Genomic DNA, 27,863 nt, shown 5'->3' on the forward strand with positions numbered 1-27,863 from the left:
CTGCAGCGCGACTAAGCGCGGGAGGACGCTCTAGCCACCCAAGAGACAGTGAAACTCTTCCTAGGCCGTGCAGGACCCGTAGCGGATTCGGAAGGGGCCGGGGCCTAAGAAGAAAGGGCGGGGACTCAGTACGCCGGAGGAGGTAACATCCGGGATCCTCGCCAGTCTGGAGCGAGGGCGGGGCAAAAGTAGAGGGGCGGGGCTCGTTCCCGGGAGCCGAACCTGCAGGCCCCGGCGGTGGTGGAGTTGGAGCAGTTACCGCCAAAGGGGTGCAGCTGCTTCTGGTCGTTTTCCCGCGCCTCGCAGGGCTTCTCCCAGTGGCGCTGCGGGTTCGGAGGGTCGGCCGGCAAGCACAGGTGAGGAAACTGCGGGAGGCCGACTGGGGCCCTTTGTGCGGTCTGAGCGGCCCCGGGGACGCGCGAGGTTTAGCTGATCCTCCATGTCCCTCATCCCGCATCCCTGCGACCGAGGCCGGAGCAAACACTTCGCCAAACCATCGTTCTCCACCGCCCTGCCTCCGCGTCCCGCCCTTGCTGGGTAACGAAACCAGCATCGCTGTGGGCACAACCTCGCTTGCCCAGGCTGAGACGCTCCCGAGGGTGGGCCCTTCCCGAATCCCGGACCGCTCCGGCTTGTGCTTCCATAGCTTCCCACAGGCCAGCGTCCGGAGGTCCCGCTTTACTCCTCCTCTTCCTCCTCCTCCTCCCGCGGCTTCTGCGCCGGGAGGCGTTGCCCCGGCTCTGGGGTTTGGAAGAGGGATTTTGGTGCAAAGACAGAAGGCGAATTTATCCTCGAGGGAATGACGAGAAGAGTGAGATCTGTTCTGTAATCCGTGGGGACGATAGACAAGTGTAAGGGGATGCGATGCCTAAAAGAAAATTAGGTTAAAAAAAACGTAATGTATTAATCGAACATTTGTAATGTTTCTAAGATTAAAGGAGTTAAACCAAAAATGCCTATTTTCGCTAAACCGTGAAAATGCCCTCGTTCAGCAGACCTCTGTTAAGATTATAAATCTTTAAGAGTATGTGTATTTATGCATCACTCCTTAAAGCTCTGAGTTCCAAGAAGGGCCTTTGGCTTCCAGAAAAAAATATTTTAGTAGAGAAAACTGATTCCTTGCTTCACAAACAGGTGTCCTATACATCGGAGTTAACGAGCACTGTGTTATGGACTAGGTGAAGCCACAAAATTAACATGACAAATATTACTGAGGGAAACAAAAGAACAGTTTTTATTGAAGCAAGCATGGTTATGGGGCGCCTGGGTGCCTCAGTCGGTAGAGCATCAGACTCTTGATCTCCTGGTTGCAAATTAGAGCCCCAAGTTGGGCATAGAGATTACTTTAAAAAAAAAAAAAAAAAAGGCCTGGCTATATTGTGGAGTAGAAATCAAAATTTGTATAAATTGTTTGTTTGTTTTCATTTGAAACTTTTGAAGTTTGTCCCTAGGAGACAGGAAAAAGTTTGTGAGGCACAGGAGTCTAGCTGCAGTTCCTTAATGAACCATACCTAGAATGAGTGTCACTGGAGTCCATAGCTGTTTGTGATAATGTGTGTTATTTTTTAATCTATGATATTGCCATGAACTTGAAAGTGTTTTCTGTGCTGAATAAATACATCATAACTAACATTTTTATGAACTTGGTGGCTGTGGTAGAAAGATCCCCCTAACTGAAAAATTAGCCCTTTACACAGCCTGGAAGTAACCAGAAAGGGAGTTTAAATTTTTTTTCACTTATTTTCACATTTAATCCTAAATTTGCATAAAATATCCAGATTTCTGGGTCTTTGAGGAAAATGAGAAGATTTGGTAATACAAAGTGCATACTACATGGCGACCACTTGGCTGAAGATGCACGCCTTCAGGATGGCATGCTGTCATGTTTGCAACAGGTCGTCACCACTTTTTATTGCATCCCACATGACATGATCAACTCAGGTACACCAGCAGTCTGAATGATAGTTGTTTGACTTTGTGGCCCCAGTTTTTGCAGTATTGTTTCTTTTAAGTTGTCTTGCACTCTCTCATAGGTGTACATCAGCTTTGACTTCATTTAAAAACGGTTAATGGGGCGCCTGGGTGGCGCAGTCGGTTAAGCGTCCGACTTCAGCCAGGTCACGATCTCGCGGTCCGTGAGTTCGAGCCCCGCGTCAGGCTCTGGGTTGATGGCTCGGAGCCTGGAGCCTGTTTCCGATTCTGTGTCTCCCTCTCTCTCTGCCCCTCCCCCGTTCATGCTCTGTCTCTCTCTGTCCCAAAAATAAATAAAAAACGTTGAAAAAAAAATTTAAAAAAAACGGTTAAGCTGCAAAACTTGTTCGACCTCATGGGATGAAACATTTTCAAGTAATAAACGATCAAGAGAGTTTGCAAAGATATTCAGATGTGTACATTCAAGAAAAACAGGAATCCTCAAAAACACTGTATTATTAGTACTGTTAAAAGAGAACAGTAAACGTTGTTCTAATGAATACAAAGCAGAAAGAACTGCTGTTACAGACATACGACAGTGCCCAAGGCAATATGTATATTGTAATATACAATATACATTTTGTATATTAATTACTGGCATTCGCTGATTTTGCAGTCAATATTAAGAAAGAAAGAAGTGGGCAATGTATAAAATGTCCACAACCAACTTCAAATTGTGGCTATGCCTCTAAAAATACTGTGACCTGTTTAATTCTTCCCCAAATTTTAATTTGCGGAAGTTTAAAATAACTTCAGCTATATTAGAGTCTTTAGAATGGTGTGCTTTAAGAGCTCTGGATAGGACAGGCCAACCCAAAGAATTAACTGTCTTTTTTTTTTTTTTTTAATTGTTAATCTGGATTTACAACACTTCATTATTCAGGAGTGGATTAATTGATGACCAGGCTCTGACCTCACTCACTGCCCAACTGCCTTCTAAATCACTGACAGTGGAGCTTAAGCTCCGAGGGGGGAGATGATTGGAGTTGGGGAGAGGAAAAATTAAGATACTGTATATATCTGTGTGTATCTCAAATTGCTTTCTAAAGACAAATATAGGAAATACCTATAAATAAATAGTTAAATAGATAAATAGTTAAATAGTTAAGTAGATAGTTAAATATCATTTGAATTTCTATTTAAATAACTTCCCAAATATAGCCACTTTTTAGTTTTCGTTTAATGACAGATTTTTGAGAGAATTGACGTGTCATGAAATTCACTATTTTAAGTATGCAATACAGTGAATTTTAGTATATTCACAGACTTGTGTTGACATAGGCAGACTGGGTCCATGGACCCAGAAGGAGTCCTGCAGGACCAGCCAAGAGGATCCTTGGCCTTAGGAAGGATAGACATCAAGTGAGAGCAGAGTTTATTGAAGATACAGAGAGGGGACAGATACAGAGTATCTGAGAGACTCAGAAAGGAGAGTAGAGTAGTCTCAGTTTTGTTTGGGCTCTGGTGCTTTTATTAAGGATTGTGGTCTGGTCCATATGTCTTCTCAGGCATCCAGAAACTGGTCAGAACGAGGAGTGCTCAGGTGTCCTCCATAAGTGACTTGTGCCCTGGAGCCAGGGATCTGGCGGCAGTGTGCCTGGAGTCAGTGTCTGCAACCTTGCTCTTTCACTCCGATCTGTGCTGGAAGACTCCAAAGAAATCATTAGCTCCTTGACCCTTACAGACAGGGAATACATTTTTTGTACTAGAAGTGTAAAGCGTGTGTAAGGTGGGGTGCAGGTCCTAGCAAGTGTAGAAGCAGGAAAAGGAGCAAAAACACAGCTCATGGAGTCGCTTTAGTTTCTGTATCTCAGTGTGAGCGTTCACCATTGTCTAATTTCAGAACATCTTCATCACCCCGTAAAGAAACCCCTCACCACTTTGGCAATTCTTCAAAAGGTTGAATATAGAGGTACCATATGATCCTTCGTTTTACAATGTATGTGGGTCTTAATTTCTCCAGCTCCTCACCAACACTTATTATTGTCATTTTGATTGTAGCCATCCTGGTGAACGTGAAGTGGGATCTCATTTCAGTTTTGTTGTGCATTTTCCTGATGAGTAATGATATTCGGCATCTTTTTATGTATTTATTGGCCATTTGTACATCTTTGAAGAAGTGCCTGCTCAGATGCTTTGCCTGTTTTTTAATTGGGTTATTATCTTATTATTGAGTTACGAGTTTTTTATATATTCTAGATACAAGTTCCTTATGGTATGATTTGCGTGTATTTTCTCCCATTCTCTGGGATCTCTTTTCACTTTCTTGAGGAAACACAGATTTTAAATATTGTTGAAGTGCAGTTTATCTTTTTTTTTCTACTGTCCCTGTGCCTTTGGTGTCTGTTTTGACCCAGTTCTCTGACACAAACTCAGTGTTCTGCAGTTCAGTTCAGTTCAGTTCCAGAGTTAGCTTAAGATCCCACTGATGCGGTTTGAAGTGTTGGGGTTCGGAGCCAACAACCAAGAAAGAATTATTGAGATGTTTTCGGTGCCAAAAGGTGGTTTTATTAAAACGCGGGGACTGGACCCATGGGCAGAAAGAGCTGCACTGGGGTTGCGATGGGTGACTGATTATATATCTTCATGGGAGGAGGGGTCTAGTCTCGAAGGTATTTTGGAAACAAGGTTTCCAGGACCTTGAGAGGCTAGCTGCTGTTAGGAAAAGGTCATTTATTACTGTTTAGTAAAAACTCAGTAATGAGACCCTTCAGATATCTATCAGGGGACCATAAGCTTGGAGTATGATTGCCAAGATACATCTTGGGGGGGGGGGGGGCGGCGGGTAGTAGAGGTAAAGGAAGTTTCCAAAGGAGTTTTTATATGTTAAGTAGACATACGATTCCGGGGGGTCAGGCTAATAAGATTGCCTTTTGCCCTTAGCAAAGTCAACATCGAGGCAGCTGAGCTCCCAGAGGAATGTCAATCTGCCTGTCTTGAGGACTTGTCAATGGCCTGTAAGTTATAAGGAAATTTAATCTTTTATTCTTCTGCCTTTGTTTCCTACATCACCACAAGTTAAAGGGCAAGATCCCCAACAAGACTACCCTTTCTTGAGACACCTGTTATAAGTAGGGTCTCTAGTCTACGCAACCAACTACAAATTCAGGGCTTCGCACAACCCCCTCAGGGTCAATAATTCACTAGAATGACTCACATAACTCTCTAAAAACGCTATCCTAATGATTACAGTTAAATGATATGCCTGAGGACCAGCCAAATGGAAGACACCTATAAGCCAAAGTCTGGAGGCAGGAGAGGGATACCCTCTGTGTGGAATCCTGGCTTGTCACACTCCCAGCACATCAGTTTGTTCACCAGTTAGGAAGCACCAGTGAACTTTGATATTTAGAGTTTGTATATGGGATTTTATTACTAGGCATGATTGGTTATGATTGGTTGACTGTGTGGTTGAACCCAATTTTGGGCCCTACAGCCCTCCTGGGAGTTTGATCTGGCCCAAAATTCCAACCCTCTAATCAAATGATTAGTCTTTTTGGTGACCAGCCCCCATCCTGAAGCCCAGAATGAATCACCACATTAGCATAACAAAAAGACTTATCAATCTGGAAATTCCTAGGATTTTTGAAGCTCTGCCAAGAAAAAAACTAGATATTCTTTATTATACCGCTGTCTTACCACCTAGACAATTTTAAAGTTAATTTATATATCAGCACTCAGGTACCAGGAGAGTAGCTTAGAAGTACTGCCATTCTGCTTTTCATATTTAACTTTAAATTTTTGAGTCTGATAAATTTACACAAGCAAGTAGAGAGGGGCCATTCATGCAATCTGTCCCACTGTTTTATGTTGCATCCTGGAAAGAATAGTCATAGAACCGTGTGAAAAGCTGGGCATTTTTTCCTGTAAAAATGTTAAAAGGGTATGTCTTCATGGTTGTCATTAGTATGTGCAAAGGATAAGATTCCATTGACACAGCTGTGAATAAGTAACTACATTTCTTATGGTAGAGATTACAAGGGTTACATTTAGGGATTTTTCTTAGGCATCTTCCCTAGATTTAAAAGTTCATTTTGCTGCTTGCTCAACAAGATACTTATACCTGACACTAAATGCATTAGAAAAACTTCCAAAGAAATACTATTCTCAAAAGACAGTTTTACTTAGTATTCATTACTTCCTCTTCATAACTTCTCATGTATTACTTTTTATTGTATATCCATTTACTGCATATAGTACTTTTTTTCTAATTACCAAATTTATCTTAAAGGCTTGAATTATATTTTTAATTGCACATGTTGAGACTTATTTTTAAAAATGTTAGAGGAAAGAAAAGGCAATCATACATAATTCTTAGATGGTTCAGAAAATTACTTTAATATTGCTCTGTTATTCTTAAATATATATTACTAATTACTTAAAAGTGATATCCTAGGTTCAGAGAAGGGATACACAACTAAGACCCAGTCCCTGCTCTTAGTGGAACTAAAGATACCAGCCAGACATGCTGACAAAAAAATAATAAGGGAAAGAACTTTGAGATTTGAATTGGGACCTTTAAATCACACTTATTGGGCTTTGGTTCAGGAAAGCTGTTGTATTAGCAAAATTTGATATTGAATATCATTTCTATATTATTCAACTAATAAGCAGGAATAGCCAGGTGAAAGTACTACCCAAGGGTATTTTTGTAAAAGCTAAAGATGGGGCTAGCAATATCAAATGCAGTGCAAAGGTCAAAATAATAGAAAATTTTCTACTGGAATTAGCAGTTAAGGTGTCAGTCTTTGAGAAGCCTCTTATCCTTCTCAAAAGTTTTTTGGATTAAAAGGCAGCTAAACAGGCATGTTAAAGAGGGGGTAAGAATAAATAGCAGAAGCATCATTACTGCAGCAGCAGTTTCAGCCTATGCTGCACTCAGTAAATCAGTCCCTAATGACTAATATAATATGATCATTACACAGTGACACCATCTGAGGCCTAGGCCTCATAATGACACTGATTATTTCCAACACAATTCAAATTACTGTCCCCTGCCCCCGGTCACCTTCAAAATGTGAGGCTCTCCATTCTCCCATGCATTTATCCCCATATCATGATGTGTTCCCCTCTCTGAGACCCAACCTCATGGCTCCCTTACCTGCCAGACTTCCCTCAATCTCCTTATTCCTCTCGTTTCTCAAATCTGTCTACACTCTTAATGAAAGAGATGTCTCTCTTGCTGTCAGTAGGCCAGTCTCAACCTGGATGCTCTAAAGCTTATTATGTTTGACTTCTTTTAGTGATCTCATCCCCTTGGTTACATCCTTTACTGTCTTCCACTCCAAATTGAATCATTCCACTTCAACCTCAATGTCTTCTCATCTCTCTTACCTTCCCTTTATGCTTCTGTAAAGAGTAGTCCACTTGTGAAGCCTTCCTCATTGCATACTCCTAATCTCTCTTACTTACTTATTTATTTTTAGAGAGGGCGTGTGAGTGGGGGGAGGGATAGAGAGAGAGAATCTTGAGCAGGCTCCCTCCCCAGCGCAGAGCCCAACATTGGGCTCATTGCTGGGCTTGATCTCACAGCTGTGAGATCATGACCTGAGCCAAAAGCAAGACTCCGATGCTTAACCTACTGAGCGACCCTTGCGCCCCTCCTAATCTCACTTTGTTCAGGCTCCTTCTTGCAGGATTCTACAACAGTTGCCCTTCTTCATTCACTCCTGTTTGCTAAATCCAGTAGTCATTTTCCAGACTTTACTTCATCTCTGAGCATTTGGCATTACAGCTATGGACTCCTTAAAATTCTCTTCCCTGTGGTCTGTGATACCACTGGCCCTGGTTCACTTTAAGTCTGTGTACCTGTGTAAGAGAAACCTTCTCTTTCTCTTTTAAAGGGCCCTTTTCTCACTAGCTCTTAATTGTTAATATTCATGAGGATTCCATCTTAAGCCTTCCCTACAATATATAAACGTGCCTAAGCTTGTATCATCTTTGTGATGATGTACAAGAAATACAAAATTTCTTTTACCTTGTGTTGCCCTTTAAGCTACTACTACCTCATCAGTTAACATTTCGTTACAGCTGTGCCAATATACTTAGTTCTTTTTCTAAAATCTAAAGACAGCAAGATTTCAGAAATCCCTTTCTGGAATACATTCCCCCAAACTTTATATACCAGTTTTTCAGTTTGTCTATTCTGCACAAGTCTTCCTGTATTATTGAGACAACATTATTTTATTCTCTGCTGACTCTCAGTACACTTCTATTAGAGCACTTAATTACAGTTTGCTTTGTATTATATGTATATTTCTACCTCACTGACTAGAATGTGGGTTTTTTTTGAGGGCAGGGAAAAACATTTAAAAAAAATCTTTTTAGGGACACCTGGATGGCTTAGTCAGTTAGGTGTTTGACTCTTTTTTTTTTTTCTTATGTTTATTATTTTGAGAGAGATAGTGGGGGGGGGGGGGGGTGGGTGCGAGGGGGCAGGCAGAAAGAAAGGGATACAGAGAATCCCAAGCAGGCTCTGTGGTATCCAACTCTTGATATTGGCTCAGGTCCTGATCTCAGGGTCGTGAGATTGAGCCCTTCTTCAGGCTCTGCACTGAGCATGGAACCTGCTTGGGATTCTTTCTCTCCCCCCTCCACCCCCTTTCTCTGTCCCTCCCCCACATGCACATGTGCACACACACACACACACACACACTCTTTTTCTTAAACACTTAAAAAAATCCTTTTAGTGGAACAGGGCTCTCTTTCATGTCTTACATCTAATATGCAATAAATGCTGGTTGAGCTTTATTTTCTGGTCGTGTTGTTTTGTTTGTCATGGGGAGAAACCTAGTGCACTATAGTGGTATAGACAGGAGACTTGGGGCATCTAGACAGGCAGCTGTACTATAGTTAGAGTAGCAGTGGACTGATAAAGTAGTGGACAGTTGTGGTTCCATTAGGAGGATAAAAAATGATATTGTTGCCATGCAGCTAGTAGCTTTAGAGATAATGGAAGGAAGAAAGTACAGGTAGTTGATCACATAAATTACAAATGAGCACAGTTGATAGGATGTTAATCAGTATGTTCTCAACTACAGGTAACAGAAAACTTACAAACGGCTTAACTATACAAAATGTCTAAGTAAAGATACAAGGATACAGAATTTCTAAGTAAGGCATTTCCAGGTTGCTCGATGATACCATGGACCCAGATTCCTTCTAATTTTTTTTCTGTTCTATCATCCTTATAAATGAGTGTGTCTTCCTAAACTGGCTCCCCTGTAGCTCAAGATAGTTGCCACACTCCAGCCATCACTTTAAATGAATGTCTCAGGGTATAAAGGGAGCGTTCTTAGTAAGAGCCCAAGCCCGCTTTTAAGAGTGAAGAAAACCTCAGAAGTATTCTCTGCAGACTTACTGCACACGGGCCAGTTAGATGCCCATCCCCTATACTTGTCACATGGCAAAAGAAATGCGAGCATTACCTGAGAATTTGTGATCAGTACAAATGTGTAGACCTCACCCCGGACATAAACTAAATTAAGAAAGAAACTTTGGGGGTGGTGGGTGGAACACACAATTCTGCATGTTAACCAGCAATTCAATTACTTTGGATGCACACAGAGTTTGAGAACCACTGGCTTAGAGTAAATCAAGATTCATCCGATAGGTCTGGAAAAAGGTCTAGCCTCCCCTAAAGGACATTACTGCCAGGAAGAAAGGGGAGGGAAGGAACGGATGTTGGATATGCAACCAAAACTGTGTACGCAGTTATTCAGGGAGTAAGACCTTTCTTAGCCTCAGCGACCACAGCTGCTCTCCCTACCCCTTTTTATTCTCTCTCTGGGCCTTCAGACTGCCTGCTAAACTGCCTGCTTAGTCTCTGACGCAACAAACTTATACCTCCAAAATATAACCTCTTTGTTGTTGTTTCTGGTTATCATACTACCACTTAATGAGCCTAAAAAATGCTTTTAAGTTAAAAGACTTTGTAACAGATTTCAAAAAATATACATTAATGAATGTTTTCAAAAATAAATAAAAATAAATGTATTCCTTCTTACAATTTTATTGTTTCTAACTATAATAACATTTTGCTTTTTGCTAGGTTTCTTAAAAGACAGAAGAATGGAGGAATCAGTGAACCAAATGCAACCACTGAATGAGAAGCAGATAACCAATTCCGAAGATGGATATGTATGGCAAGTCACTGATATGAATCGACTACACCGGTTCTTATGTTTTGGTTCTGAAGGTGGGACTTATTATATCAAAGAACAAAAGTTGGGCCTTCAAAATGCTGAAGCTTTAATTAGATTGATTGAAGACGGCAGAGGATGTGAAGTGATACAGGAAATAAAGTCATTTAGTCAAGAAGGCAGAACGGCAAAGCAGGAGCCTATGCTCTTCGCACTTGCCATTTGTTCCCAGTGTTCCGACATAAGCACAAAACAAGCGGCATTCAAAGCTGTTTCTGAAGTTTGTCGCATTCCTACACATCTGTTTACTTTTATCCAGTTTAAGAAAGATCTAAAGGAAAGCATGAAATGTGGCATGTGGGGCCGTGCCCTCCGGAAGGCTATAGCAGACTGGTACAATGAAAAGGGGGGCATGGCCCTTGCTCTGGCAGTTACAAAGTATAAACAAAGAAATGGCTGGTCTCACAAAGATCTATTAAGATTGTCACATCTTAAACCTTCCAATGAAGGTAAGCATAACAACCTTTGGGTTGGGGGAAGTTGCAAATACCGATAAATAGAAATATTTTATTTGAAACAGGCTTTCATTCTCAAAACACATTGGTTGACTAATTCAAATGTTTAATACTACCTTGGAATTAAACACCTACCACAGGCAATCCGGACATTACTAATCAAGAATCAAATGACAGATTTACAGATTAATTTAATATTCTAGATCTCACAGTGTCACTGTGCTGGCTAGAATGCTTACCCAAGTGATTACGGACTATGACAGCAGCATGGACGTGATGAAAGCTGTAGGAAGCAAAGCGCTCCTAGCCAGTAGACGGCAGATAGCCAGGCTGTACTGTTCCAGCCCTTAAGACTTTTTCTTTCCCTCCCTGTCTTCCTAGGACATATGTTCCATGGAACCTAAAGGCTGCCTGAAATAGTGCTGAACTTAACAATTCAGGATGTTAATTGTCTCCAAGCAGTCAGCCAGGGGACATGGTAACTTGCGGCAGTTTTCTGTGTCTATGGGAAGAGACTTTTGAGAAGTTAGTTGGATGTACACTAATTACTTAGTCCTTCTTAGAAGGGAAATAAAAACTTTTGGGCAAGAAGAATGTAAAGTATAAGCATCCACAAAAATCAACATGTCCAAAATTTGCTTTTTTTAATACCAGAAATGAAACTTGAAAAGACAGCTCCTCATGAATTCCTAATTTATCATTTTTTTATTATGAATGGACTTTTTAAAATGAAATTTAAGCAGTAAATTGTTGCGAATATTTACATATACAAACACCTGGATGTTTTGTTTTTTTATTAGAAATTACGTGCTTGTTTTAAATAGCTGGATAATACATAAAAATATAATACAGAAAGTAGAATCCTGCCTCTCAAAAGAAATTACTATATACATTGTATATTACTCCAGATTTTTCCTAAAATACATTGTTTTATTTAAAATTTTTTTATAGACCTCCTTTGGGTTTTTTTGTTTTGTTTTTAATGTTTATTTATTTTGAGGTGGAGGGGAGGGCCATAGAGAGAGGGAGACAGAATCCCAAGCAGGCTCTGCACTGTTTGCACAGAGCCCAATGTGGGCCTCGAACCCGCAAACTGTGAGATCATGACCTAAGCCGAAATCAAGAGTCAGACGCTTAACCGACTGAGCCACCCAGGTGCCCCTAGACCTTGTTTCAGTTAAAAGCAAATTGGTATTTCTTCAAGTCAGTAGAAATAGTTGCAAATATACCATTGAATGAATATACTATAATTTATTTAGTCTCATTGAAGACAGTTAAGTAGCTTCTGGGTTTTCATACTATTACAAAAATACAGAGAAAAAATGTGTATAACGTAAATATTTTTATAAAGACTAAACCCACAAAGAGTATATAGAAGTGGCCAGTTTCCCGACATTTGAACAGTGACTATTACCAGTGGTTTTTAATCTTTGCCAATAGGATAGGTGAAAAATTATACCTTACTTGAATTTGTGTTTGTGGGCAAAAGTTTATCTTTCCATGTGCTGCTGCTGATTTGTAATTTGTTGCAGAGCATATTGTATCTTTGCCCTTTTATCCATTGAGTTGCTGTTCTTAATATTGATAGTCACTATTCATTCAACAAATGTTTATTGAGCACCTACTATGTATGGGCACTGTTCTAAGAACTTGGGACACTTAGGAATTAATAACATGTTATCATGCACTTTTCCCCCTTTTTTTTCTTTGTCAATTTTTTTGATTGGGGTTTCTGGCACACTAAAGTTTGGAATTTTAATGTAATGAAACTTACGTGTTTTTATTCATAGATTTTTGTTTTGTGTTAGATTTAGAGCAGCCTTTTCCAACATAAAGTCATAAAAATATTTACCTGTGTTTTTTTCCTTAAAATATTCATGCTTTAATTTTTTACTTTTAAATTTTTGATTCAGTATGAGAAGAATGTAGGGATCCAGCTTTATTTGTCTGTTGAGACACCAGATGGTGGTGTGGACCTAAGTGCTAGTTCTAATTGGAAAAACTGGTTTCTGAATTTGTGCAAATGGTTATACTGGGTTTCGAATTCTTGGTCGATAAAAAGAAGAATTAGTAAATGTTTCCTAAACTTGTTCCCACAGACAGTATTCTTTAATTCTAAATTTTTTGAGGGCAGAACTCATACTTAAAATCTGGCGGTCATAACAGTATGTTCAGGCATAAGAGATCCCTAGGCTTCTCAGAGTGAAAAGAATTTAGAATCAAACTCTAAGCCACCAAGTAAGTAATATTTTATTAAAAAAAAAAAAAGTTGTAGTTTATTCATTTTGAGAGAGAGTGAGCAGGGGAGGGGCAGAGAGAGAGGGTAAGAGAGAATCCCAAGCCAGCTCCACACTATCAGCACAGAGCCTGACATGGGCTTGAACTCTGGAAATACAAGATCGTGACCCAACGCAAAACCAAGAGTCGGACACTTAACTGACTGAGCCACCCAGGCGCCCCCCAAATAAGTAATGTTTTAATATTTTGACCAAAATGTGTATTTAAAGTAGATAAAACAAGTCAAAATATGATTTAATTAATCAGGTATTTATTGTGTACTTAACTGTGTGGCCACCATAGAATTTGGGTATGATAAAAATAAGAAGACTGCCTTTAAGAAAGTTTTATTTTAGTTGGAAAGACAAAATAGAAGACATGCTTACATATGAAACATTTAGTAATTTAAGGCAATATAAGATTTTGGACTAAAATCTGGAAGGTAACAAGTCACAGTACTTTACAAGTTTCTACATACTAATGTTGACTTTTGATCAAATTATTTAAACTAGAGACTAGGGACAACACATAAGCTCAATCTGCCTTACAGATGGATTTTACTTGGCCTGCACAATATTTTAGAAAAAAAATGAATTCTTTGCTAATATCACTTTTAAAAAATCAGAAGATACATAAAAATACCTATCCTGGATACTTTTGAAAATACCCTTTTTGGCAGCACTAAGCCAAAACTTCACTAAAACATTTGTAGGGCATACTCACTAGTCCCACAGTCTTTTTTTTTTTTAAGTTTATGTATTAATTTTGAGAAAGAGAGCGAGAGCATGCGTGAGCAGGGGAGGGGTAGAGAGAGAGGGAGAGAGAGACTCCCAAGCAGGCTCCGTGCTATCAGTCCATGTGGGACTCGAACTCACAAACCATGAGATCATGACCTGAGTGGAAACCAGCAGTTGGACGCTTAACTGACCGAGCCACCCAGACACCCCTCTAGTCCCATAGTCTTCACCACTCTTTATTATATAACCTGTTCCATTTGTTTATTTTACCAACATTTACCCCATAGACCTTTTTGAGTGTGATAACTCAAATCTCCCCTTCCACATTTTACAGAAGTAAAACCTAAGGCCTGGAATGATCACACAGCCATCTTTTGGCAGAATGTAGGCTAGAACCCAAATTTCCTCAGCCCCGCAATCAAGAACTCTTTCAACTGTTAAAAGAAATTATAGAAGATGGGGTGCCTGGGTGGCTCAGTCAGTTAAGCATCGGCTCAGGTCACGATCTCACAGCTCGTGGGTTCGAGCCCTGCGTCGGGCTCTGTGCTGACAGCTCAGAGCCTGGAGCCTGCTTCCAATTCTGTGTCTCCCTCCGTCTCTGCCTTTCCACAACTCACGCTGTCTCTCTCTCTCAAAAATAAACAAACATTAAAAAAAAATTTTTTTTTAAGAATTTATAGAAGAAATGAACACATTGTTTTCCTTTTTTTAATTTGGACTGTAATACTTTATCTTTAAAAAATTACAAATTACCTACCTAACTGTCCATTTCCACTTACCTCTGCTATTTATAAATGCTTATTTATTTAGCAGCAGAAAGGGACAAGTGAAAGGAGATTAACTGAGACAGATCTGTAGTTTTGTGAATTTTCTGAGATTGTGAACCTGAGATAGGTATTGTCTACCCAAGTTTGTAATGCTGGTGTCTCAAAAAGAAAAAAAAAGGTTTATCGTAAAATGACTAATGGTATAAGAGACTTTTCTCCAGAGCTTCTTTTAAAACAATTATGATGGAATAAGCAAAATCATTTGACTCCGTTGGCTTGAATGTGTTTGTTATATCACAGAAAGCAGCCTCACAGCTTAAAAGGTTAAGCTCCTCTGTGTCTACTTATGTATATCCCATATTCTCATGCTGTTTGACTTCTTTATTTTCTTAAAGGACTTGCTATTGTAACCAAATATATTACAAAGGGCTGGAAAGAAGTCCATGAATTGTATAAAGAAAAAGCACTTTCTGTGGAGACTGAAAAATTATTAAAGTATCTGGAGGCTGTAGAGAAAGTGAAACGCACAAAAGATGAACTGGAAGTCATTCATCTAATAGAAGAGCATAGATTAGTTAGGGAACATCTTCTAACAAATCATTTAAAGTCTAAAGAGGTAAGTGGCTTATAGTATGCATGTGATTAAGCATGAGTAATTTGATACGTATCAGGTATTAAAATTTATGCTATGTATAAAAGTAAATTATGACGTGATTTATATGGATAACTATACATTCAGTTCTTTTTAACAAAAATCTAAAATATATCTTGAGGTTAATATTTATTTAAAACACTTAATACAATGTCCAGATGGAGTTTGCATTCAGTTAAGTGTTATTTCTGCTTCAGAAAGGCTGGTTAATTTGCCTTGTTAATTAAAAATAAATAAAATTCTTCTATGTGATTCCTTCGTAAAATAGACTTCACTTTCTTACTCTAGTGAAGAGCAAGTTAATTTGATAAGTCTTTGACCAATGCACACAAATTTTTATTTAGAAATACTTTGAACCCCATAAGAAAACCTTAAAGAATATATTCTTAATATTATACAGTTAACATATTGATTCATTTCCTCTCAATTCCTTACATTTCAATCTATGTTACTGCAATAGGTATGGAAGGCTTTGTTACAAGAAATGCCTCTTACTGCATTACTAAGGAATCTAGGAAAGATGACTGCTAATTCAGTGCTTGAACCAGGAAATTCAGAAGTATCTTTAGTATGTGAAAAACTGTGTAATGAAAAGCTGTTAAAAAAGGTAAGTATTGCCTTTGTTAGCTACTACTAATTGAAAAAGTCAGCACCTAAGTTTTGGAACTGTAGTCAGTAGAGTTTTAGGTGTTCTGAGACTTATCATACCAAATTTCATTTTGACTTTGAAATCTAAGATTAATATGTCCTCATTTTTTCTTTATGAAACTTATTTATTAGCTACAATAACAAAACCTAAAGACATAATGAGTATTTTTCATTTGATTTTTGATTTTCTTTTTGTCTCTGTCTTGTTTCTAGGCTCGCATACATCCATTTCATGTTTTAATTGCATCAGAAACTTATAAAACAGGTCATGGGCTCAGAGGAAAACTGAAGTGGCTCCCTGATGAAGAAATTTTGAAAGCTCTGGATACTGCTTTTTATAAAACATTTAAGGTAATGGTTTGACTTTTCATTTCATAACAAATGACCCAATTCGGACTTCATATATTTTATAAAAACACATTTTAAAGATGATACTTATAGTTTAACCATTTTTGATTAGATATTCATGTGTTTTTCCATAGTTCATGTAAATGTGGATATATAGCTAACATTGTAAGCTTAAGTAAAGAATTTCTCCTCACCTTTGGATGATACCCAATTATCTTATCATTTTGATAAGTTTTGAAATACCAAATTTAAATTTTTTTATTCCTGTAGAGTCCTTTGACTTGGTCCTCTGTCATTCTGTTAATCAGTAGGGCATCTCTTCTGTCTTTATGGGAAGTGATTTTTTTTTTTTAGGACTGAAAATCCTACATTAAAGCCATAAGTTAAAATTTTTGGTTTTAAAATATTCTGGCCATTCAGCAAAATAGTAGCAACTAGGGGCATCTGGGTGGCTCAGTCGGTTAAGCATCTGACTCTTGATCTCAGCTCTGGTCATGATCTCACAGTTTGTGAGTTCGAGCCCCACAATAGGCTCTGGGCTGACAGCTCAGAACCTGCAGCCTGTTCCGGATTCTGTCTCCCTCTTGCTCTCTCTCAAAAATAAATAAAGTTAAAAAAAAAAAAAAAAAAAGGCCAGACATTTTCAAATACTTGTCAATTGGTAAATCAAAAACAAGACCTGTTATCTTAGAAGTCTAGTGAAAGATAAGTAAATGCAAGTTTTAGAAATTTAATTTTAATTTCTATGGTTGTTTTTCATGATTATTTGTTTTGGTTTTCTTTAGACAGTGGAGCCTACTGGAAAGCGTTTCTTGCTGGCTGTCGACGTCAGTGCATCGATGAACCAAAGAGTTTTGGGCAGTGTGCTCAACGCTAGCACAGTTGCAGCAGCAATGTGTATGGTGAGAACCCCTAAGGCCATTTCAGGATTTTGCCACCCTAAAAAATGTTTAATGTGGGACAAAACTATGAAGGTAGATAATGATCAAGGATTATATTTTCATTTGTTTCTATCATTTCATTTTATTTGGCACATTTTCATTTCAGTTAAATATTTCATATCTAAATATAATTAAAAATAAGGTTTTGAGTATACTGTATGCATATGGTAATGTAGGTATATTTATAAAGCTTTCAAAGATGAATTTTAAGAAATTCAAGATACTGTATTTGTTTTACCCTAATCTGCTGAAACTCACCACCTTTGAATTTTTCAGGTTGTCACACGAACAGAAAAAGATTCTTATGTAGTTGCTTTTTCAGATGAAATGGTACCTTGTCCAGTGACTACAGATATGACATTACAACAGGTTTTAATGGCTATGAATCAGGTAAAGAACAGTTTGATTAAGTTTACTTAACATGTGTTATATAATAATCTTATATTGATGTCGTGACTGATAGTAGTAAATTCATGAGAACAAATTGTTTCATCTCAATTTCTCATGAGCACAAAATAAAAATACACACACTTTGAGAAGGTCTGTGTATTGGCTCTAAGTAAAGTGATAATGTAAAAAATAGTATTTTTAAATATTTAATTATTTCAGACATCTCAGTATGGAAACTAGGGCACTTTTATTCTAATGCATGTTTTTGTTTTGCATTAGATCCCAGCAGGTGGAACTGATTGCTCTCTTCCAATGATCTGGGCTCAAATGACAAACACAGCTGCTGATGTCTTCATTGTCTTCACTGATAATGAGACCTTTGCTGGAAGTGTCCATCCTGCTATTGCTCTGAGGGAGTATCGAAAGGTAACATTTTAAGTATTCTTTCATCCCAAAATAAGACACAGTTCTCAAATATTCACTGCTTTTCCAAAAACTGATACCGAAGATAAGTCTATAGCTTTGTATAGGAATACACGCCAGTTCTGGATGCAGCAGCACTTGAAATAAAAAGTATTGGCTATACATACATGATTTATTTCAACTAGTTCCAATTCTATACATTACTAAAAACATCCTCTTTAAACTGCTTTTGGTGACAATCAAAATAAAGTATCATTTGTGAGTTTTGTTAAAGGACGACATAAAATTAAAGCAAAGCTATAATCTGTGTTTTAAGTTTTATGGCTACTTCTTTGTTCTATCTCCGACTGAGCTCTCTGAAATCATGGAAATGTTATCTCCAGTATCCATTGTGGTAGCTACTAGTCACATGTGGCTGTTGAGCACTTGAATTATGGCTAGTGTGACTGGAAAAAGAAATAGCTGAGGAGCTCCGGTTCTCAAAATGTGTTTTTCCTACCAGCAGCTTGGCCCGGGATCTTGTTAGAAATGCAAATTCCTGGACCCTATAGGAGACCTGCTGAATCAGAAACTGGAGAGTCAGACTGTGTTTTAACAAAACTCTCCTAGGGATTCTGATGTATAAGTATGAGAACAAGTGAGAGAAGAGAATTTGGAGTCAAGGCAGCCTGGGTTTTGAGTCTCTTTTACCCATTGTGGATCTAAGCAAATTATTTAACCGATGTACGTCATAGTAGTATATTACTACTATAGTATAGGTCTTAGTAGTTAATAGTACTACTCACCAGAGTGCCTGGGTGGCTCAGTCGGTTAAGCATCTGACTCTTGACTACGGCTCAGGTCATGATCTCATAGTTGTGGGTTCGAGCTCTGCGTCAGGCTCAGTGCTGACAGCGTGAAGCCTTCTTGGGATTCTCTCTCTCCATCTGTCTCTACCCCTCCCCCCACAAAATAAATAAACTTTTAAAAAAAGTAGTACTACTTACCTTTTAGAGTTGTTATAACAATTAGATAAATTACTTAAAGAGCTAATTACAGTTTCTGACATAGTGCATACTCAGTGATTGTTGGTTTTTCTCCAAAAATCAATTATTTTAACCTTAAGTTATAGCTATAGAGAACAGGGTCTTACATGTGACATGTGTATGTTATATATATAATAAAATCATAGATCTAACATTGTTAATCATCAGGAAATACCTCTTTACATATACCCACACACACTGGCCCCACTGTTTGACATGTTGGTAAAAATATCTGATGCCCCCAAATAATCCTGACAGGTTTCATAAGTAGAAAGTCTCTAGGCTGCTCAGGAGTGTACTCTGGCCCACAGAACAGAAGCAGGAATTTCAGGCAGATTGTTCACACAATTTTATTTTTTGTTTTTCTGAAATCACAGAATCTGACTGAAAGATGAACAGATTTTATGGAGAGAAAAAAAAAGATCGACTTTGTAATGAAAAGCTAGATAGAATTTGAAGTGTTTTAACTTTGGAGGTTATTTGCTTTTGCTTGCATACAGTTTTTTAATATGTATTTTGATCTTCCTACAGAAAATGGACATTCCAGCTAAATTGATTGTTTGTGGAATGACATCAAATGGTTTTACCATTGCAGACCCAGATGATAGAGGCATGTTGGATATGTGTGGCTTTGATACCGGAGCTCTGGATGTAATTCGAAATTTCACATTAGATGTGATTTAACCATAAGCACCAGCATGATCTAAGAGGTCCATTGCCATCAGTGATCTCGCTAAAAATATGTAGCTACTTCCCAGCTGATCTTACTTAATCCAGTGATGATAAGATGATAGTATAGGATGTGGATATGTTACCAAAAAACAAAAACAAAAAGGAAGGAAAAATAAGATGAGCCCAAAGTTCTGTCTACTAAACTAGTTCTTGGGAAATAGCTTCAGCATACACTGTAGCTCCTTCTGTCTAACAGAGAACTTCTTATTGATAGATACCATAAAATAGTCAAACAGTTTTGCTGTGGTTAATAATTACATTTATACTTAAAAGAAGTAAGAGCCAAAAGTGTAAGTAGTTCCACATCATGTCACTTGTTTGAGAAGTGCTGAAAATTTTCTTAAATGTTTGCATTGGAAAAGGACAGCTTTGGTAATGTCCAAATACTCTGAAATGCACTGGACCATGTAACTGTGATGGAATATGAAATTCATCTGTAAATTTTTATACCAAGGGGTTTAAAAAAAAAAAGACATTTGATTAAATTATGAATGAGTTTTACAGATTCCTTGGAGTTTTCTAAGATCACATAAATAGCAGCTTTCATACTCAATGAAAAAGATACTTTGAATCTGATATTTTTACACTTGTAGGATTGTTAACATTAACAAGAAACATGGTGGAGACCCCTGAGAAGAGACTATAAAGTTTGTGTCAGGTGAGGGTCTATCTGGTTTACGTTTTGTTTGTTTTGGTGCATTTTATTGCTGTGAGTGGGGCATGACTTCACAATTTTTGCTAAAATATAACATATCCACATGTAATTACACTTTTTTCTCACACTCTTAAATGAAAAGGACATACAATGTTTTAATCATTTAACTCCCCCACTCATAAATCTGAAAGTATGACCATTAGACTCTCAACTATAACCAGATTAGCTTTTTCCTTTAAAATAAATATGATTGTAATTACCTTTATTTTTTTAGCCAATTGTAAATGGGTTTTAGATATTTCCTAATTGTAAACATGTCAGTGACACATCTTTTTGTCCATTCATTTGTGACAAAACATTCTTTTTTGATAGTGTAAAAAAAATAATACAAGCTAGGTCTTTCAGGTTTGAAAGTCAGCTTTTGAGTAACATATCACTAGTCTGTAAGAAAATTTTTTTCTATTTTATTTGTGTATAAACCTTTTCACTACACTAAAGTGCATTATTTTCTGAAGCAAATGTCCCTTCTTTCTGGGGTGGTTTAACCTGTTGAAATGCCAATATCTCTGCTCATAATTACATCATGGTTGTTTAAGAGAACATAAAACTTCAATATTTATGTACTTTTCATAATAATGATTCATTGAGGATTTATAATGCTCTTCTCACTGTCATGGGAAAGTCAGACTAGTAAATGTAAATTATGGCCTTTTGTGTACTTAGGAATTACAGGTTTTGTTTGGAGCACAAAGGGGAAACTTTAGTAGTGTTAGAATTTGTGAAGAGATCTGTTTTATAGGAAATTTGGGCTCTGGAAGTGACAAGAAAATGGTCCCTTTCAAACTTACTTGACATACTAATGCTGGCTCTATTACATAGCCATTCCGTTGGTAGCAGTTTGCAAGTATGATTTATCTGAGATTTTTTTTGGTCAGCAAAGTAGTGCACACACCCCACCACCACCTCTATACTTTGCTTCTGGTGTCATTCTGTTTTTAACCCTCTGCCAAGCATTAGATGTAAGGTGTTAGCTACATTTGATACATTAAAATATTATGTTCAGATTGAATTTAAAGTTTAAAGAGCCTAGTATATAATAGTATTTGGAGTTTCAAAGTAAACCCAAGATCTTAAATTAAAAATGACAACATGATCTAACTTTATTCCTAATAGAAATGTTAACTGGAATAAAGCATAAAAGTTTATTTCCTTCAGTTATGTACTGGTCATATAGTGCTTTTAGGTGTTCACAAGCTAATAGTAATATTCAGTCCATCAGAGAAGATTAGATGTCACCTTTTTGAAATATTTAGATACATACGATTAACTGGATTAGGGTAAGATTTAGGGAAGAAAAAAAATATAAAGGAGGCCATTATAGAAGGTAACTTTATTTTCAAATCATGAAATTTTAGAGCTGGAAGAAACCTTAGAAATTTTTAAAAGTTAATTTTTATCTGTAGCCTAGGGATCCAAGGTCTAAGAGAGTATGGCTTTGGAGCACTAAATCTAGCAATCTGGGCCCTTCATTCCCATTCCAGAATTCATCTCCCTACAAAATGGGTGACATAAAATTATTCAAGACTTTTATCTTTTTAGGTATTAGGAAATAATGTATATACATGATTGATTTAGTAGTAGAAACACAAATTGTGAACATGTATACTTTTATAGTTCATAGTAACTCTCAAGCACAATTAATGTCTTAATAACTTGTGTTGCTATATATAACATAGTCCTATAGAAAAAAATTTAAAACTTTACCTCATTATGAGTAAAATGTACTCAAGTGATAAAGAAGTTTTATTTTCTGAATTACTTTTAGGATTATTGCTACATTAACATTTACGGAAATGTTGCTTTTAAAATAAATCAATCCTAAGAAAAACAACTAAACTTTATTTCCTAGAAAATATGTAAATATTTTCAGGATATAGTTGTAATTAGTGAAACTAAAACTAATCTTAAAATCCTACCGTTCCTTATTAGTTGAAACCTCCTGAAAATTCCATTAACACTATTATATATTATTTAGTTTAGTTTGATGGGAACATTAGTGAGGAAGATGCCAGTGAATGGAATTTAGGGTTACCTCTTTAGAACCTCTTGCTTTATCTAATTTACTATGTGAATGTAGACAACCAATTTAACTTACCAATTTTGTTATCTTTAAAATGTAACCTAGATGATGATTGGATCTTAGAAGAATCAACTATTTAATATCTATATAGAAGTTTAAATTAGGAGGAGGGCTTGCAATACAAATTAGAAATTTTTTTAATTAAAAGCATTCTTCACAGGAGTTAACATATTTTGAACAAATGTTTAGAAAAATCATTCAGTAGGCTCAATAATTTGTCATTTTAACAAATTTCCTGTTCTGAATGGGAAAATGTGAAAGAAAAATGTTTATAGTGAAGGTGAGTGTTGACTAAGAAGTCCGTATTCTCTGGTCAAGAGAAAGGAACACATTCCGAGTCTCAGATCCGCCTGGATAGACCTAGAAGAACAAACTTATAGTCTAAGTGAAGAAACTATTAATAAGCATTTGATTAATCTTTTAACAGGTAAATCCACAAATGATAGAATATAATTTTGTCAGGCTTTTCTCCTCATTTTATGAGATTTTGCAGAAATAATATAAGATCGTTCTGGAAATTTAAGGCACAATTCCTGGATGAGTCAGAGGATCTGACATTTGAGTGCAGAACATTTTTAAAAGTACATCTAAACCGTAATTGAAGGGAAATCATTGTGATCACTTACTGGAAGTGCCGTAATTTGACCTAAAGATCTCATACCCACAAATAAAAATGTCTTAAAAAGTGATGCCCTTAGAGTAAGTTACCAAAAATGAATTTCTGTTCTTGTATACCACAGGTTTGGGGTGACTGGTTAAGGCAGTATCCTCTCTAGAGAAATGTCATACGAGCTCATGGTAAACATACACAAGGAAGAATTAGAAAGAAAAAAAAAGATAACACTATGAATTTAGTTGTATTTACTGTACAGATTTTATTTAGTATTTTCCTATTATCTGCTCCCTAATCTTATTTGTTGGAAGATTACTTTTATACCTCATTTTTTCTTTTAAAATTACTTTATTCTCACATTTGTGTCCTCTGTTTCTCATCCTGCTCTTACCTGGGTAATAAAATGAATGACACAAAAATCACACAAAGTTAGGTTTGGGATGAATCTTTTTGCAGATCTCCATTTGCTCAATATAGATTTAAGATCATATTTTTTCAAATTAATAATGGGCAGGTCTCTTGGAACAATAATTGGATTAGTATGTTTCCTCCCCAAATCAAGTTACATTGTATATCCTTCGTGTTAGATGTTTGCAGAAATTCTGTGGCCTTTGGGTAAGATTATTCAGCCATTGTTTGCAATTATAGATCTAATTTGCTCTTAGAAAAATAATTAACTGAATACTCTGAGCACATCTCCATGCTCATATTTCCATATAATGATCACTTTCAAATCTTTCATCTAAGTACTTCACTGAGCTTATATATACATCTTTTGTAGCATAAAAGATCTTGTAAATAACTTGTATTCACATTTAACATTTCTTTAATTGGTAAGTTTATTTGCTTTTGAAAAATTAGGAAGTTAATTTAAAATTCTATGGTAATATTTTTTCATGTAGAAATTTAATGTAGTTAAGCATACTGTTTGAATAAAATTATAATGTGACACATTTTCCTAAACCCTGAAAGTGTCAAATTATATTGGAAATTGGTAGAAAAATAAACTGAAGGAGTTACATTGCAACATCCTATTACTACAATTAAGGCATTTATTTTCAATGATTATGAATTTTGTAAATACAATGGAAATACACAAAAGCTGTTTCTGAGCCTAAAGAGATTTTTCCCTTTGCTTCTATTTAATTTAGCACCACCATGTATCATATTAACTTTATGAACACAATTGATACTTAATTTTAAAATATATTTAGATTTCTGTACTTTTAGAAGTTCAGTTAGAAAACCGAACAAAACAAATGGTAAGTTAAAACTACATTTCTGCTGGTTTCACTTAATGAACACTTGGATTGTTGAGGTAGTAAATGAGGTAAAACCTTGCTATTTTATGTATTATTACCACATAAAATTGATAGAATATTGAAACTTGTTTAAAATACTTATTAGGCTTTATTTGCAATGTAAACTTTAGAATCTATATACAGCCAAATTAAGTTTAAAATATTATACAATGAATAGTAATCAAAAATGTTTCTGTTGCTCTATTATTTTAAATATGGACTATACATAATGTGTCTTGGTATGACTAAACAAAGCTTTTGTAATGCATTTGAGTTACATTTTCTAACTTTATTGCCAGCTTCTGATAATGAAGAAATTCTCCAAAGGGATTGAAATCCTCTTTTTAAAAAAAATTGGTTGGGGGAAGGGTGTTATAATCTAGTTTGAAACTGTCCATTTGCTTTATATAAAGACTTTGATTTCCATAAATGACCACTTACTATTTAAATTACACAGAATAATGCCTGCATAGAATAACATTTAAGTATGTAAGAGCCTTAAAGTGAAAAAAATGAATCTTCTGACTGCCTTAAAATATGACTAGCTCTCCAACAGGCATATTAGTTACTTTCCGTAGGGTCTGTTCATTAAGTAATGCCTTAATAGTGTTAGTGTTTCTGAAGTACAGGAACTCTGAGGGTCTTTAGAGCTTTCATTGCATAATAAATGGAAATTTAACTGTTGAGTTTCATAACCTGATTGTACATTAGTAGTTTAAGCACCTATTAATAGGATAATCTGGGTACACTGATAAGTTCTACATACATGACTGTTAACATCACTAATATTTTGTGGTAGCTTAAGGTTTTTTATTGTTTGGTATAACAAATTATCCAAGAAGCTGGACTTTATGTAACATAATCTCCAAGGACCAAGCTGCATAAACACCATGAATGAAAAATAAGGGTGTACAGTTTCAAAAATGATTAATTTTTTGAGGGAATTTTTGAAAACAAAAGGCAAATACTGTTTCAAGCCTATAAGCAAATTCATTCAAAGAAGTGAATACAGTTGTAAAACATTGCAATTGTTGCAATAAAGAGTATCCAGGCCAGTGATTTAATTACATTCACATTTTTACATTCACTTTGCCTTTCAAAGCAGGAATATTTTATAAAATTGAAAGAAAACTTTAAATTGTCAAGCTGGTGCTTAAGGATACAAAGTTTGATTTATACAAGTTTCATTTCAAAGGAAGGGACCCTGGAAAGCAGGGTGGGAGGGTTCTTAGCTCTGTTGATAAACTTACTGATGCTTTGTTGAGTCTTCCAAGTTTTCACTGTAAATAATACACCTAACAATGTAATTTTGCTGTTTTTCTGATAGAAAATGGATGAAATACTAAAGAATTAAATTTATTTCATGATAAAAGTTTTCACCAATACTGTGAAATTTTGACTTTCTCTCCTTTTCTAGCCTTGCAAAATACCATACTGAATACATCATTTTAGACATGGGGTACAGACACACTGCGGGAACGGTTTCTAGTCAACTGTATTGTAGAAATTGATAGACACACCAAATAAACTCTATGCACATCAAATAATTGTCTTTATTTCTTCAACGAACTAAGAATTTTAAGGTTATATAATATGTCTTATAAAAGCTAAGGCACTTAGTAATGTTATAATACTTGAATAAGATGAAATTAAAGTTTGATAATTAACACTGGCTTTATAATGCCTCTAATTGTATATAATTATATTTAAAATACATGTGGTTGAGGATTCTTTTGTAGATCTCTGGATTTAACCAAAGTGCACATTCTAAAGGAGTTTTAAAATAGTTTTCTTTCGTGAAAAAATTACTCAGAGTTACCTTTGGGAAAAGAGTAAGTTACATCAGAATGCACCTACGAAGAATTTGGACATTTTTGTTGACTTTATAGTTCTCTATTTCAAGATGACTGTCATTATATGAAGAAAGATCACAAGTTATACATGTCTTCACAGATGAGAAAACTAGACTTAAGAAGTAATTAACAATATTAAACCTTATCAAGAAGACGTGACTTAAAAAATATTGTTCAAATGCTAATTTTTATATTAGTAAACAATCCAGATACATTAAGACAAAATACCCCTTTTTTTTCTTAACAGCTTTCCAGCTTCCCTAGTAGCTATGTTGTTGATTCAAGTATAAATTGATCAGTGATAAAATAAGAAACAAAGGGCCCATGTTTTTAATATTGGTAGGCTACAGCAAACAGTGTATTTTTCATATCGTAACATGAAAAATTAAATAGACGGGGGTGCCTGGGTGGCTCAGTCGGTTAAACGTCTGATTTCAGCTCAGGTCATGATCTCATGGTTTACAGGTTCAAGCCCTGTGTCGGGTTCTGTGCTGACAGCCAAGAGCCTGGAGCCTGCTTCAGATTCTGTCTCCATCTCTCTCTGCCCCTCCCCCACTTGTGCTCTGTCTCTCTGTCTCTCAAACACTTAAAGAAATTCTTAAATAATAATGTTCTCTGAAAAGAGAAGGTATAATCACTGTTAACTGCTAGTTAACAGTTAATTAGCCCATTTCAGTTAAAACTAAAAGTCTTGGAGGGGGGTGGAGGGAGGGGGGGAGCGGAGCCTGGGTGGCTCAGTTGGTTAAACGTCCTGCTCTTGGTTTTGGCTCAGGTTGTGATCTTGCAGTTTCAAGGGTTTGAGCCCCTCGTCAGGCTCCACACTGACACTTAAGAGCCTGCTTGGGATTCTCTGTCCCCACGCTCTCTGCCCCTCACCCACTCATGCTGTCTCTGTCTCCCTTGAAAAAAATAAACTAGAAAAAAAACTAAAAGTCTTGGTCAAACAGGATTGGCATGTCAGGGCAGCTGCTCAGTCCCCAAGGCTGCCCCTCAAACCCTCACTTCAGATACCAATCTGCCTGACATTGGTTGTCATCTGTTATTCTGACTGACCAGCTATAGATGGGAGTTCCAAGAACCCAGTCCCTGGGACAACTGATTTGCTAGAAAGTTCACAACTCAGAGAAACATTTTACTTACTAGATTACTGGTGTGGCTTTTTTGTTTATTTGAGAGAGAGCGTGCTAGCAGGGAAGTGGTAGAGAGAGGGGGAGAGAGAATCCCAAGCAGGCTCTGCACTGGCAGCACAGAGCCCAACTCGGGGTTCAATCTCATGAACAGTGAGATCATGACCTGAGCTGAAACCAAGAGTTGGACATTTAACTAACTGAGCCAGCCAGGTGCCCCATTTACTGGTCTATTTTAAAAGGACATAGCAAGGGGGGCGCCTGGGTGGCTCAGTCAGTTGAGCGTCTGATTTTGGCTCAGGTCATGATCTCACAGTTCATGAGTCGAAGCCTCACAGGCTCTCTGCTGTCAACATGGAGCCCACTTCAGATCCTCTGTCCCCTTTTGTGCACCTCTCCCGCTCACTCTTCTCAAAAATAAACATGTAAAAAATAATAATAAAATAAGTAAAAGCACACAGCAAGAACAGCCAGGTGAAAGAGATACAGGGCAAGGTACGGGGAAAGGGTGGGAGCTTCTGTCCTCTTTCTGGGCACGTTACTCTCCCTGAATGTCCGCGTGCTCACCAACCCGGAAGTTCTGCAAACCCTGTCCTTTGGGTTTTTT

General features: G+C 36.9%; 2 protein-coding genes and 2 long non-coding RNA genes across 7 annotated transcripts in view; 1 reads left to right on the forward strand and 3 right to left on the reverse strand.

Annotated features, from left to right (window-relative positions):
- Positions 1–682, reverse strand: part of UCHL5 (ubiquitin C-terminal hydrolase L5) — a 41,483-nt gene extending 40,801 nt beyond the window's left edge. For both annotated transcript variants that reach the window (XM_053908984.1, XM_053908983.1), the window contains exon 1: positions 1–682. In XM_053908984.1, the coding sequence (XP_053764959.1) occupies positions 1–553 (553 nt within the window). In that variant the 5' untranslated portion in view covers positions 554–682.
- Positions 249–25,823, forward strand: RO60 (Ro60, Y RNA binding protein). 3 transcript variants are annotated; one of them, XM_019465595.2, is made up of 10 exons: positions 249–356; positions 4,855–4,928; positions 10,022–10,621; positions 14,804–15,024; positions 15,521–15,667; positions 15,922–16,059; positions 16,842–16,958; positions 17,274–17,387; positions 17,667–17,813; positions 19,367–25,823. In XM_019465595.2, exons 2-10 carry the CDS (start codon positions 4,922–4,924, stop codon positions 19,517–19,519), a joined length of 1,644 nt encoding a protein of 547 aa, XP_019321140.2. In that variant the 5' UTR covers positions 249–356; positions 4,855–4,921; the 3' UTR covers positions 19,520–25,823. The 3 variants fall into 3 exon arrangements, with proteins under 3 accessions (XP_019321140.2, XP_019321142.2, XP_019321141.2); XM_019465596.2 differs by lacking the exon at positions 249–356 and adding an exon at positions 671–851; XM_019465597.2 differs by lacking the exon at positions 4,855–4,928 and having other exon boundaries at positions 252–356.
- LOC109276553 (uncharacterized) lies at positions 17,616–19,370 on the reverse strand. The gene is made up of 2 exons (XR_002084722.2): positions 18,596–19,370; positions 17,616–17,795 (listed from the first exon to the last, which is right to left on the reverse strand). It is a non-coding gene; the product is annotated as an uncharacterized LOC109276553 (long non-coding RNA).
- The window catches only part of LOC128778822 (uncharacterized), a 24,348-nt gene continuing 22,294 nt past the window's right edge, over positions 25,810–27,863 (reverse strand). The window contains exon 2 of the long non-coding RNA XR_008424550.1: positions 25,810–27,517. This is a non-coding gene — a long non-coding RNA (uncharacterized LOC128778822). The remainder of the gene's footprint in view (positions 27,518–27,863) is intronic.

This window comes from Panthera pardus, unplaced genomic scaffold (assembly GCF_024362965.1).
Source record: "Panthera pardus isolate Hobbes unplaced genomic scaffold, ASM2436296v1 HiC_scaffold_21, whole genome shotgun sequence".
NCBI lineage: Eukaryota > Metazoa > Chordata > Mammalia > Carnivora > Felidae > Panthera > Panthera pardus.